Source organism: Taudactylus pleione, unplaced genomic scaffold (genome assembly GCF_031769625.1).
Source record: "Taudactylus pleione unplaced genomic scaffold, aTauple2 ptg000113l, whole genome shotgun sequence".
NCBI classification, from domain to species: Eukaryota; Metazoa; Chordata; class Amphibia; order Anura; family Myobatrachidae; genus Taudactylus; species Taudactylus pleione.
Window position 1 is genome coordinate 2999125 of NW_028284515.1, and position 14910 is coordinate 3014034.

Sequence of the window (14910 nt, forward strand, 5' to 3'; positions counted from 1 at the left end):
TGCAGTAATTATGTGCAAACTTGCAATTATAATTCCTTACCAAAAAAAAAGGTTTACAGTGATAAAGTGAGGCTATACCAGAGGTTCCCAAACTCCACCATTACAGTCCAGGTTTTAAGGAAATCCATGCTTGAGTCCAAATTGTTTAAATCAAATTGATTGAGGTACTAATTCACCTGTGCTCAAGCATGGCTATCCTTAAAACCTGGACTGTAATGGTGGATTTTGGGAACGTCTGGCCTATACAGTATTTCTCCTTAGATAACTATTGTCTAGTTTGACATGAAGGGATTATTGAGGCTGGCTGGGAAATGAGCAGATGACCACAAGAGGGAGCTACAGTAAGATCATTGACTGCTGTTGCAGTTAGCTACTACTGTATAACCCTGTCCACAACATACTATATAGCGTAAGAAAAGAGAGGGCATCAATAGGATATTACAAATCTCAATCAGTGAACTAAAAAGGTCACTATAACTATGAAAATGACACCACAAGTAATCATAACTAGTAAGCTAGGAAGAATAACCATTAAACATCACCTGCAGCTCATAAACACGAACAAATTTATCCAAGCAGGCTGTCACCATGACTTTTCCCAAGATATTGACCACTGTAACAGCATGATTGTGTCCTTTGTATATGCGCACCAACTCCCCGGTCTACAAAAAAAAAAAACATGTTATATGATGAACTGCATTTATATTCAGAAAAACATATAACAAACACATACAGGTGTGTCCTTGCTCATCTAGCCTCAATATGCCATGAGCCCACGGCATCCCATGCAGCTCTGCTAGCGGAGGACATCTCTTTGTGCAGAAACTGCATCTAAGTCACAATGCTGATTCATTTGCTATGTGGCACGTGTATATCTGTGTGCAGCAGTCTGTAAACAGAACTTGGCTTGGTAAAAAGCTGCATTGTAGCACTTCGCATGCTGAAGTCACATACAGATATAAAAGTGTCCTAGTCGCATCACATTGTAACGTAGGCGCATTCTCAGCACAAAAAGACTCAAATAACGCCCGGCGCTAGCAGAAGCTCGGGCTGTTTGATGCGACTGCAGCAAAGATGAGTGAGGACACATCTGTACATGATACACAGTTACTGGTAGACTACAGGCCTGTCATGTAGCTTCTGCCCAGCCACAGAGTTACTGCACAACTTTTTTTTTTTTTTTTACAAACAGCAAAGGGATGGGGCATTGGGTGTGCGCACAAATAGGGTCCTACGTTACACTTCAGTGATATCAGGTATAGTTACCTAAACAATACACAGGTTTGGATGAAGATGCATTTTCAGTGGTGTTAATAAGCAAATAAACATCCAGTCCGTACAATGGAGAAGTTATACAGATTGTGTGAACTCACATGAATATTATGAGCATGTACAGATTGATCACTTGATCCACTGAACACCAGGTCGTTGACAACCTGTAAAAAATAAATGAAAGACATAACGGACATTGTAATGTAATTGAGATGATTAATGGTGTTGTATCATCTGAAAATATGCACAGGAAACAATGATGAGAACATAATGTAAAGCACACAAGTCTGCTTTTACCCATTTCATATAACGTTGTACTTATACACTTTTGAAATGGTACTGATGCAGCAGCTGAAGCTTGTACCAGTTATGCTGGGCATACACTATACAATTATCTGTCAGATATCTGTCCAATCTGGCTGGTTGGAATGAAAACCTGGCAATGAATGAGAGCAAATGACAGTCTATCATATGGTCTTAAACACTGGAAAACGGACAAAAAACAAATTGTTAAATTTGTGTGTTTTAACTAGGGGTGAGCGGGTTCGGATTTCCGAAATTCTAACCCCCCCGATCCGAGTCAGGAACAGAGTCAGACTCGGGTTTCCTCACCTGGCTCGGAACTGAAATGGAGGCAAAACGTCATCATCCCGCTGTCGGATTCTTGAAGGTTTTGGATTCTATAAAGGTCCTGCGATCGCCACCATTTATCATTACGGCTGTGAATAGTTAGGAGGGAGCTAGGAGCTCAGTGTGTTAGACGGACTAGGCTGTTATTAAATTTTTTTTTTTTTTAATTATAAAGTACGACTGGCTACTGTGAAGAGGGAGGGAGGGAGCTGTTGCTGACGCTGACCATCGGGGCTGGCTACTGTTTTCCAATCATATAGTCATATTCATAATTTCATACACAATACATAGGGGCTGGCTGGCTACTGTTGTCATTGTCCATATAGGGGCTAGCGGTTGTCCTGTCCATAGGGGCTGGCTGTAGTGCTGTGTTGTCCAGGAGCTGCCCTGTCTGCTGTAGGGGTACACTCAAATAATTTTTTTAACAGGGGCTGCCCTGTCTGCTGTAGGGGTACACTCATACAAAATATGAGATATGGTAAGAACTTACACTTGTTATCTCTATTTCTACGAAGTCCATAGGGTTCCACAGGATACCTTGGGGTATAGGTGTGACGTCAGTCGCAGGGCACCAAAGAGTTAAGCTTTCAGCCTCCCAGGATGCACTAGGTCCCACTCCTATACCCCGCCCCCGAGCCAAGGCACCTCAGTTAGTTACCAAGCCATAGGCCGGAGGAGGAGAAGGAAGAGAGAGAACAAAGATCTGGACACATACAAGAATCACATTCTCACCAGAGGGAGACGGAAAACTGGTGACCAGAGCAAAGCCCATCTGCAGCACAGGTGCGACAGGGCGGGAGTCCTGTGGAACCCTATGGACTTCGTAGAAATAGAGATAACAAGGTTAAGTTCTCACCATATCATATTTTCTACTTCAGGGTCCATAGGGTATACACAGGATACCTTGGGGATGTCCCAAAGCAGTATCCTTTAAGGGTGGGGACGCTCCTGTGCAGAAAGGAGAATCCGCCGCCCGAAGGAAGCATCCTGAGAGGCGAAGGTGTCAAACCTGTAATACCTCACGAAGGTATGGACAGAGGACCACGTAGCAGCCTTGCAGATCTGGACTGCAGAGGCACCACGTCGAGCTGCCCACGAAGGACCCACAGACCTAGTGGAATGAGCCTTCAGAGAAGGAGGAACCGGTAGGCCTTCATCAAGATAAGCTTCAGAAATAGCCATACGGATCCAGGCTGCCAAAGTTTGCTTTGAAGCAGGCCAACCCTTTTTACGGAAGCCATAGAGGACAAACAAAGCGTCCGACTTCCTAAACGAAGAAGTGCGGTCAACATAAGTCCTTAAGGCCCGCACAACATCCAAAGAGGCCTCACCCACGGAAAGACCCGGTGAGTTAAAGGCCGGAACAACGATTTCCTCGTTAACATGAAACTGGGAAACAACTTTGGGAAGAAACTCGGGCCGAGTGCGGAGCACTGCCCTGTTCCCATGAAAAACCAAGAAAGGGGGTCTACAAGAAAGAGCCCCTAACTCAGAAACACGTCTGGCCGAAGCAATAGCCAGAAGGAAAACAGTCTTAGCTGTTAGCCATTTAAGATCCACTGATCCCAATGGTTCAAACGGCGGTCCTTGGAGAGCCCTCAGGACCACAGCCAAATCCCAAGGCGCCACAGGTGGAACAAAGGGCGGCTGAATGCGGACAACACCTTGCATAAAGGTGCGCACATCCGGGATTGTAGCAATCCTACGGTGAAACCAGACAGACAGGGCCGAAACCTGTACCTTCAAAGAAGCAAGGCGAAGCCCATGATCTAGTCCAACTTGCAGGAAGGCGAGAATCCGAGACAGACGAAACTCCCGCGGTGCATAACCTCTCGGTCGACACCACTGGAAGAACGTATGCCACACGCGATGGTATATCCTCGCGGAAGACGGTTTCCGAGCTCGCAACATGGTACGCACCACAGAGCTGGAAAACCCCCGGGACCTCAGCATGGCCGTCTCAACAGCCACGCCGTCAAAGACAGCAGAGTCAGGTCCGGGTGATGACAAGGACGTAGCTGCAACCGCAGAGGACTGTCCACGGACAGACCCTGAAGGTCTGAGAACCAGTGCCGTCTGGGCCACGCGGGAGCTATCAACAGGAGTGTCCCTCCTTCCTGTTTGAATTTCCGGATTACCCGTGGAAGAAGGGAGACCGGAGGGAACAGGTATGCGAACCGGAACGTCCACCGGACGGACAGAGCATCCACCAGAGACGCCCCTTCGTCTCTTGTGCGAGACCCGTACACCGGCAACTTGTTGTTGTGCCGGGACGCCATGAGGTCGATCTCTGGAAGACCCCATCTGTCCACCAGTAGTTGAAAAACGTCCGGGTGCAGGGACCATTCCCCCGGATGAACGTCCTGGCGACTTAGAAAGTCCGCCTCCCAATTGAGCACTCCCGGGATGAAGACCGCTGATATGGCCGGAAGATTGCGCTCCGCCCAAACCAGGATCCGAGACACCTCTACGAGAGCCGCCCGGCTTCGGGTTCCTCCTTGCCTGTTTATGTAGGCCACGGTGGTAGCGTTGTCCGACTGGACCTGTACCGGGTGACCCTGGAGAAACCGATGTGTCTGCTGGAGAGCATTGAAGACCGCACGGAGTTCCAAGATATTGATTGGAAGCTCCGCTTCTGTCAGCGTCCACCTGCCCTGGAACAGATGTGGACCCGAAACTGCTCCCCAGCCCCGAAGGCTGGCGTCCGTTGTCAACAGGACCCAATTTGGAACTCAGAACGGACGTCCCTCGCTGAAGTGGGTCGTCTGTAACCACCAAGCAAGGGACAGGCGAACCTCCGGGGTGAACACAATCATCTGGGACTTCAGAGACTGATGCAGCCCGTTCCACTTTGACAGGATCAGGTGCTGCAGAGGTCTGGAGTGAAACTGGGCATATTCCACCATGTCGAACACCGACACCATGGAGCCCAGTAACCTCATCGCCGAGTGAAGAGACACCCGGTGGCTGTGCAGACAACTGCGCACCCTTGACTGCAAAGCAGAGATCTTTTCCTCCGTCACGAAGATCTTTTGCTGTCCCGAGTCCAATAAGGCTCCAAGATGCAGAATCCTCCGAGACGGGATTAGAGTGGACTTCTGCCAGTTGATTAGCCAGCCGTGCCATTGCAGCAGGGCAATGGTCAGGTCCAAGTGGCGTAACAAGAGCTCTGGAGATCCCGCCACCAATAACAGGTCGTCCAAGTACGGCAACATGCGGACTCCCTGCAGCCGCAGAGAAGCCGCCATCACCTTGGTGAAAACACGTGGTGCTGTCGCCAGGCCAAAAGGTAACGCCCGAAACTGGATAGAAACTCTGGCCCCTCTGGGAGAATGGAACAGGCACTATAACTCCAGCCTGGAGCATAGTGTGCAATACCTTCCGCAGCTCCATAGCCTTGTTCCGGTCTGATGGTAGACCCGTGGTGAAGAATCGAGCTGGGGGTCTGTGCCGGAAGGAGAGGGCGTACCCGTGGGAGACCACCTCCAGAACCCAAGTGTCTGTCGTAGTGACCGACCAACACTGGGCGAACTGCAGCAGACGGCCTCCCACCCTGGGATCCCCCAAAGGGAGGCCCGGACCGTCAGGCCGCAGGCTTGTCATCTGGCTTGGGGGCCGGACGTCTGGTACTCCATGCCTGCTTCCGGGGCTTGACCGATTTCCTAGGGCCAGCCTGTCGAGGAAACGACTGTGGTTTGGACCTGCCCTGGGCCCTAGATGACCGAAAGGACGATGGTCCAGAACCAGAAGGAGCAGCGGCCGACGGGAGACAAGCCGATTTGGCTGCCGCCAGCGTGGCCACAATCTTATCCAGATCCGGACCGAAGAGAACTTCTCCGGTAAACGGCAACGCTTCCAGACCCTTCTTGGAATCTGCGTCCGCCTTCCAGGATCGCAGCCACAAGGTGCGACGAGCAGCTACCGCTGCTGAAGAAATCCTAGACACCAGAGTACTAATGTCTAGAGCCGCCTCGTTGATGTAGGTGGCCGAATCACGGAGATTGCCAATCAACTCCGCCTGTTCGGCCGGACAGTCGGAATCAAAAGAAGCCTCTAATGAATCCGCCCAGCGCTCCATCGCTCTGGCAACCCAGCAAATGGCCATAGCCGGCCGTGCTGCCCCCCCCCGCAAGGGAATAAGCGGACTTCAGGCAGATTTCCACCTTGTGGTCCGTAGCATCCTTGAGGGAGGACATGGATGGCATGGGCAATGTGGCACTACGGACAAGACGGGTCACGTGAGAATCCACCTGTGGAGGGGATTCCCACTTAGCAAAATAATTATCCGCGAACGGATAAGCCACCGCCAGGCGTCTCTGCGGCTGGTATCTTTTGCCAGGCTGTTTCCACGCCTCCTCTAAATGGTCCACCAACTGACCCGAAAGAGGAAAGACTGTGGCATCGCCCTTCACGTCTTTGAAAAAGGCATACTTAGACTTAGCCGCTGGGGGAACTTCGTCCTCAATCACCAAGGCTGTGCGGACCGCCCGAATAAGTCCAGGAATAAATACTTTGGACTTAGCATCAGCGTCCTTAGTATGGAGAGGTTCCTGATCGTAAGGATCCAGAATCTCCCCATCATCAGACGTCCCTTCGTCATCCTCATAAGGAGCGGACAGAGACGCCACCGGCCGTTTATGAGGCCGCATCACAGACTCCCCTTGCAACACATCCGACAAGTGCTGTACAGAACTCGTCAGGGAGTTAACCCACGCTGACTCCTGAGAAACCGGGAGCGGGGAAATAGGGAGACTGTGGGGTACCACCAATTGTCGTGGGAAACCCTGCATGGGTGACGACACCACAGACTGCTGGGACAAACCCATCGGAGTAAACGCGGGCTGCGGAGCTAACTGGCCCACTAAAGCTGTTAGCGCCTGAGCGAAACAAGCCCAGGGCGGCTCCTGTACCGGTGCTGTAACCGTAAGAGGCCGCGCCATGGACAAACACTGCCGGCAAAGGCCCTCCGTGCTACCCTCCCCCTCCGCTAACGGTACTTTACACGTGGTACACTGTACCCTCTCACCAATTATATATTAAATAGGCGAGAGACCACCCTGCAGCACCGCACCGCAAGGGCTTAGCAGAAAGAACAGGGACAGTAATAAAGCTGACAGTCTTGAGGAGAAAAGTTACAGGCAGCAGCGCTAGCACAGTCACATACAATGCAAAGAAAATCAATTCCTGCACTAACAGCGCTGATCACTCAACTACACAGACACAGGGCCTGGTAGGACACAGCGCTGCATACACAGACCTGACCACAGCGGAGGAGAGGTATGCGGGGGGACCCAGACCACGATGCTTCCAATGCAGGCTTCCAGCAGCGTTCACCATGCTTCTGAAAAGATGGCCGCCGAGGAGCAGAGAGAAGGCTGGCCTGGGGGAGGAGCGCTGACACAGGGCCAGTCAGCACAGTGCAGAGAGGGCTGTGTGCAGCGGGGGAGGCGCCGGCTGTGAGACAGGGAAGGCGCGCTCCCCTGGCATGCATTTAACCCCTGGGACGCCGCAGCGCTACCGCTCTGCTGCGGTCCGCTGTCCCAGGGGGCAGTGGAAGCGCAGGTTGGTCGCCTGGCTCCACGCTGCAGCCAGTCCCCAGGGAGCCCCCTGCCTGGGGACTTAGGACCATGTGATCAGCGGGGACCCACCGCGGGACCCCGCTGCTTACCTCTGTCCCCCTTGAATCCGGCCATGGTCCGGAACATCTGGGGTCACCGCTAGCTGTGACCCCAGATGCCCACCAGCATCCCCGGATCAGTACCGGCGGGGTGTAGGGAAGACAGCATGGACGTCAGGACTGACTGTCCATGCTGTTCATCCAGATGTGCAGCCACAGCTGCATGAAGAAAAAGCTTCAGGGGCTCTTCTAGCCCCCACTCCAACAGGTGCACCCGACTCCGGCCGGGCACCAAACTAAACTGAGGTGCCTTGGCTCGGGGGCGGGGTATAGGAGGGGGACCTAGTGCATCCTGGGAGGCTGAAAGCTTAACTCTTTGGTGCCCTGCGACTGACGTCACACCTATACCCCAAGGTATCCTGTGGATACCCTATGGACCCTGAAGTAGAAATAATTTTTGTCTTGCCATATGTTGCGTATGTAAAGGTGTAATAAGTAGGGGTAAGGACGTTAACCACCTAGGAACATCCTCCCTTATACGTCACCTGCAGCGCGTTCATAAAGTGTTACTGCCAAGTTCAGAAACTATGGCTAAGACCATAAGCAGTCCAGGGACACCTAAATCCCTTTGTCCTGTTGCATCCAAGTGCCTGCAAACCACACCGTCAACTCCCTCCTTGTCAATTTCCTCCTCAGTCAGGATCGGAAGTAGTCCTGCAGGCCATGTCACTGGCATGACTGACTCCTCTCCTATCCGGGATTCCTTCGGAGGATCCTGCATTGCTACGCCTACTGCTGCCGCTGGGAGTCGTTCATCATCCCAGATGAAGTACGACAGCAGTCATCCTGAAGCAAAGCCGATAACTGAGGTCTTGACAGCTATGTTGGTGTTAGACATGCGTCCGGTATCCGCCATTAGTGCAGTGGGATTTAGACAATTGATGGAGGTAGTGTGTCCCCGGTACCAAATCCAGTCTAGATTCCACTTCACTAGGCAAGGGATACAAAGAATGTACAGAGACGTCAGAAAAAGTGTCCTCAGTGTCCTAAAAAATGAGGTTGTACCCAATGTCCACTTAACCACGGACATGTGGACAAGTGGAACAGAGCAGACTAAGGACTATATGACTGTGACAGCCCACTGGGTAGATGTATCGCCTTACGCAGCAACAACAGCAATGTCACCAGTAGCAGCATCTCAGAAACGCCAGCTCGTTCCAAGGCAGGCTACGCTGTGTATCACTGGTTTCAGTAAGAGGCACACCGCCGACAACCTCTTAAAGAAACTGAGGGAAATCATCGCCCAATGGCTTACCCCACTTAGACTCTCCTGGGAATTTGTGATATCTGACAACGCCACCAATATTGTGCGGGCATTACATCTGGGCAAATTCCAACACGTCCCATGTTTTGCACCCACAATAAAACTGGTGGTGCAGAATTTTCTAAAAAACGACAAGGGTGTGCAGGAGACGCTTTGGGTGGCTCGAAAAAATTCTGGCCACTTTCGCCACTCGGTGACTGCGTGCCGAAGACTGGAGCGCCAGCAAACATTCCTGAACCTGCCCTGCCATCACCTGAAGCAAGAGGTTGTGACGCGGTGGAACTCAACTCTCTATATGCTTCAGAGCACGGAGGAGCAGCAAAAGGCCATTCAAGCCTATACATCCACCTATGACATAGGCAAAGGAGGGGGTATGCACCTGACTCAAGCGCAGTGGAGAATGATTTCCGTGTTGTGCAAGGTTCTCCAGCCCTTCGAACTTGCCACATGTGAAGTCAGTTCAGACACTGCCAGCTTGAGTCAGGTCATTCCCCTCATCAGGCTTTTGCAGAAGCAGCTGTAGAAAGTGAAGGAGGAGCTAAGATGGAGCGATTCCGCTCGGCATGTGGGACTTGTGGATGAAGTCCTTCATTCGCTTTGCCAGGATTCGAGGGTGGTCAATCTGTTGAAATCAGATCACTACATTTTGGCCACCGTGCTTGATCCTAGGTTTAAAGCCTACGTGGTGTCTCTCTTTCCGGCCAACACAAGCCTGCAGAGGTGCAAAGACCTGCTGGTGAAAACACTGTCAGCTGAAGCGGAACGTGACACGTCAACAGCTCCTTCTTCATTTTCTCCCGCAACTGGGGCTGCCAGGAAACAACTTGGATATCCTAAGCAACCTGCTGGCGGTTATGCAAGGTAGGCAGGACCAAGTTTGAACATCTGGTCCGGACTGAAGGACCTGCCAACAATTTCTGACATGTCTACTGTCACTGCATATGATACGGTCACCATTGACAGAATGGTGGAGTTTTAACCAATTTGTCTGAACGACAATTTTTGTCTGTTTTCCAGTGTTTGTGAGCAAATGGTCGATTGTCATTTGCTCCCATACATTACCAGATATTCATTCCAACCAGCCAGACTGGACAGATATCTGACAGAATATTGTATAGTGTATGCCAAGCACAAGATATCAGTTTTAGTTCTTACCCTCTGCAGCTCTCAAGCCTCCTGGTGAGGAGCAATAAAATTGTCGCATTTTAAAATTTTTACCTTTAATGTCCCTTTTAACCACTTGCCTGGCATGGTCGTAATTTTCTGACCACACCAGGCAGTTCATAATCTGTTCTGTACGTAAAATTTCGTCCAGTCAGATAAACATGAGGGCGGCTGCAGGAAGATAATCTTCCCGCTGCTGCTGCCCTCAGAGGGACCTTCCGGTCCCTCTGCTTGCCAGCACCCTCTCCCCCTCTGTCTGCCGATCACTGCTGATCGGTCAGCAAAGCAGGACCCCCCTACCCAGCGCCTGCAGAACGGAGCAGCTGTCGCTGGGGAAAAGTAAGTTAACCTCCCCCTCACACCCCAGGTTCCTGTATCCGGTCTCAAATTGAACGTCGCAATGTTTCCGATGTTTTGTTATTTGAAAAAACGATTATTTTTTTACAAATCTTACAAAAAAAAATATATATATATATATATTTTTTTTTTATGAAACCATTTTGGATAAGTTAAAATGGATGATCCTCACCTAATTCACTCATATAAAACCTGACAATTTTGGAGCGGTTTTTAGAAGAAAAAAAATCGTCGGTTAAGTGGTTAAAGGGAAGAATATCCTTATAGTCTAACAAGGACATTGGTGTGGTACATAAACAACTTACTAAATGTTTTCCACTGATAAAATACCTTAGCACTATCATAACACTAATAAAGTATCACTTTTAATAAATACATGGCAAATCTCATTCATATTGTATTTAACGCAACTTGATGATCATTCTATAACAATGATGTAGTGCTTAAATTTAAATTGAGAATGGTTTCATATATTCAAGACTGTAACGATGCAAGCTTTCATAACAACAAAATCAGCGCAAATAAACACTGAATGAACAGAAACCAGAATAAACATTTTAACAATCCCACAACTACTCTGACACAGAAAACAAAAATGGTAAAAACAACATAATAAAGTTAATTTATCGGGTTTTTCTCACCTTCATACAGAGGACAGTTTTAGTGTGACCCTCTAAAGTGCGGAGCAGAAGACCATTACGGGCGTCTCGAACACTGATGGTACAATCATAGGAACCCACAAGGAGGAGCTTTCGAGAACCTTCCTGTGCAGTTGCTAAGCAACTAACTGCCCGAGGACCGTGGCACTCAAACGTATCAATCTGCTTGTTGTTCTTAAAAGCAAAAAAAAAAAGAGACAAATCTTTCAACAGGATGTGGTCATAATCCCGTCCGCGGGGATTCAGGCACTCAAAATGCTGGTGCCGGAATCCCGACCGCTGGGATCCCGAAGGTAAGTAGCAGGGTTAGGGGTTAGGCACTAGGGGGAGGGTTAGGTTTAGGGTGCGGGGAGGTTAGGTTTAGGTAATAGGGGAGGGAGGGTTAGGGTAAGTGTTAGGATACTGACCAACAGGTGTCGGTATCCTAACCCTGTCGGAATGCCAGCGTCAGGATTTTGACTGCCGGGACCCCGAGCACCGGCATCCCGTACTCAACCCCTTTCAACAACAGAGCAAATACTCTGAGGAAATAAAATAGCATTGATTGTTTATCAGTAGTGTGATCTCATACGTGAGCTTTTCATGCAGCATAAACACACCTAAATAAGGAAGCTCTTCAGTATTTTAGAGCATTAGCCCTGCTTCAAAAATTCTATGTGGTATCCAAAAAGTTATTCAGCAACTGTTTAATTGCTTGTGTGCATGTGCATTTCTAGTAAGCCTTTTATTAAGTGAGATGTTTTGCTGCTGGCAGCTTTTTGACAGCTATGAAAAACACCCTCTAGGTGAATTCTACTCATTTCAATCTCTATAATGAGGAAAAAAAATGAGTAAAACACAGCAGAAAAAGTAACACCACCCTTTGTATTCTAATAGAACAGTATTCATGCTCGGTAACTGGTGTGAGCTACGGTTATATCAATACAGTTGAATTTAAATTAATAATTTAAACTTGCAAATTTTTCTGCCTCAACATTAAAAAAAAAAGCAATAGAAGGGTTTGATACAAGCAAAGTAAAACCCAACAGATAGTGAGTGTTTGGTTAGATTTTCACAAACTAACCTTGGTGGAAAAAGTGACTACTGTCCCATTGGCAAGTCCTGCGTATAGGATTTTCCATCGTACATGTAGACACAGGACTCGTTCTGCAACATCTAAACTCTCAAGACATTCCCGGGACTACAAAGACATGGGGAGTAAAAAGGATAATTGAATTAATAATCTGGATTTCCAAACCACTATACAAAAATCTCAAAGCTCACGGCTACATTACCTATAGTATTTCCTGCCTAATATAATATGATAAAATAATCTGAATAAAGTGTATTTCTAAGTTTATCTAGCCATAAAGCATATCTGTATTTTAAATGTTTTATACAGGTGTGACCTAATACACTATTGCTGCAGTCGCTGCAAACAGCCCTTCTCTGGCCCCGTCTGAATCGGCTTGCGCTAAGCCTCTTTTTCGCGGGAAAACGCATCTTAGTCGCAAACAGATGCAACAAACTGCTTCCCGAGATGGCACCGATTAATTTGATAAGCGACACTTGTATATCTGTGTGCAACACAGTCTGAATCTGTTAACGAAGTACTACGATGCAGCGGCCGTGGTTTTTTTCCAACGCCAAGTTCCGTTGTGCTTTGTATACAGATTCAGTCAGTCTCGTGAAGCGGTTTGTCACATCCGTTTGCGACCATTCACATTTTCAGGCATAAAGAGACGCTCAGCACAAGCAGAGTTGCGCGGGACCTGGCTGCTCACTTACGCCAGGCATCTTGCGTTGCATGTCGTATTGAGGCTAGGTGTATGAGGACACATCTGTACACAGCAAGTTAGAAATTTTTCTTCTTGAAGAAACAGCAGAGGTTAGTGTATGTAATTACAGTTTCAAAAAGAAAATACAGCAAATGTAAAAGTCAGGGAGATCAGCAAAAACATTTTACACTAGTGTGTGTGTATATATATTATAAATGTACCGTAACAGAATAGCATCGGATTGTGTGGTCACTGGACCCAGTATATAGCACTACGTTCTTCCCATGTGTTTGAGTTAGAAGGAGACAGTTCACTTTAGATTTGTGTCCTTCAAAAACACCCTCACACTGTCGGGTCTGCAAGAGAATCGAAAAACAAGCAATACAATTTAATATTAATGCATATCTTCCACACACTGCATATTAAATGGTTACAGAGAAATTTAACCAGTAAAAATGCCTTTCAACTATTGTAAAAGTAGCAACTCCCAGCGTCTATATGACAATTTAATATACTGCAGAAATCATCATCATCTACTTACGCATATATTTCATGTTAAACCCTACAACTGGTTTAGCATGCAAGTACAATTTTACCAAGAACTAAGATGTACCCCATTCACACCGGTACCCTGGGTCGCACCCCGGATTTTATACACGGGTCCATCCAGGCTATGACCCGGGTTAGACCCCATTCTGGCAAACGGCCCAACCCAGATAACTTCCCGGGTCGATGAAGTCGCCTCTATCATGTGCCTAGCCAGCACTTAGAGATGAGATCACCCGGGTTATTGTCGGCAGTGTGAAAGGGGTAATAGTGAAATTAAAAAACACCAGGGGAAAGCCAATACAGGTTGAGTCTCCCATAACCAACTATTCCGAAATACGGAATTTTTTGGCATGACTGAGATAATGAAACCTTAGATTGTTGATGGTTCAATGTACACAAACTTTGTCTAAGGCACAAATTATTAAAAATATTGTATAAAATGACCTACAGGCTGTGTGTATAAGGTGTATATGAAACATAAATGAATTTCATTTCTGTACACAAACTTTGTTTGAGCCACAAAATTATTGAAAATATTGTATAAAATGACCTGCAGGCTGTGTGTATAAGGTGTATATAACACAAATGCATTATGTGTGTATATTTGGGTCCCATTTCCAAGATATTTCATTATTAAATGCAAATATTCAGTTATCCAAAATACACCTGGTCCCAAGCATTTTGGATATGGGAGAATCAACCTGTACTACATTTATTTTAAAGATCACAATGTTCTTCATTATTCATACTTTATTCAGGATTGCCACGAATAGGTGACAGCTCCTATATCAGACGGATTTTATTAATACAATGACTTACCACAAGATTGTATGCCCGCACTGATTTGTCAGCAGAACACGTGTAGAGCATGCCATCAAAGATCTGAATGCCATTGACAGAAGCTTGATGCCCTTCAAAGCTGCCCTCTGTAGGTTCTTCCTCTTCCCCAGTTTCTGATGATACTTCTGATAAAGAGAACCTGGAATGACTAGGAGTACATAGCTGGGCATCTTATTTTCTGTCCCAGACACATGAGTTGCTTTATTCTAGTATTTATTTTGCTTGGAAACATCTAGTCAAAGCAACAGCTTTCCCGACCGCAAAATACTCACCTGAAGAATTCTTTGCTGCTTGGGTGGAGGCTCTACGCTCATGAGATCTACTGTATTTGACAAGATAAAAAAAATTATTTACATTTTTGTTTCAGTATATTTTGTACATTTACTAAAAATGTGAGTATTGCATCCAATTTACTGAATATTTTACGAACTAAAAATGTATCATGTAGTACGGATCTTATATGTAACAAAATAATCATGCGCATCTATTTTTATTCACATAAATGGAAGCTCAGATAGTCATGGACCTTACAAAGCATGCATTAACATGAACCCCACTATGTCTACAAAGGGCCTGATTCAGCAGGGAACGCAGTTGCTTATACGCATGCAATCGGCCAAATGTTGCGTGCTGCGCATGCATCGCAGTGCGCAAACTAGCCACTGCGATCGGGACAGCCATCACAAGGGATACACAGACCCATGGAGTGATTGACAGGAAGCGCCGTTTGTGGGTGGTGAT

At 47.5% G+C, this 14910-nt stretch overlaps 1 protein-coding gene across 2 annotated transcripts in view; it reads right to left on the minus strand.

The window, feature by feature from the left end:
* Window positions 1-14910, minus strand: part of ZNF106 (zinc finger protein 106) — a 105191-nt gene that overhangs the window by 18552 nt on the left and 71729 nt on the right. For both annotated transcript variants that reach the window (XM_088471198.1, XM_088471197.1), the window contains 7 exons: window positions 14442-14491; window positions 14149-14294; window positions 13002-13136; window positions 12087-12203; window positions 11006-11197; window positions 1374-1436; window positions 543-662 (listed from right to left, as the gene is read on the minus strand). In XM_088471198.1, the coding sequence (XP_088327324.1) occupies window positions 543-662; window positions 1374-1436; window positions 11006-11197; window positions 12087-12203; window positions 13002-13136; window positions 14149-14294; window positions 14442-14491 (823 nt within the window). The remainder of the gene's footprint in view (window positions 1-542; window positions 663-1373; window positions 1437-11005; window positions 11198-12086; window positions 12204-13001; window positions 13137-14148; window positions 14295-14441; window positions 14492-14910) is intronic.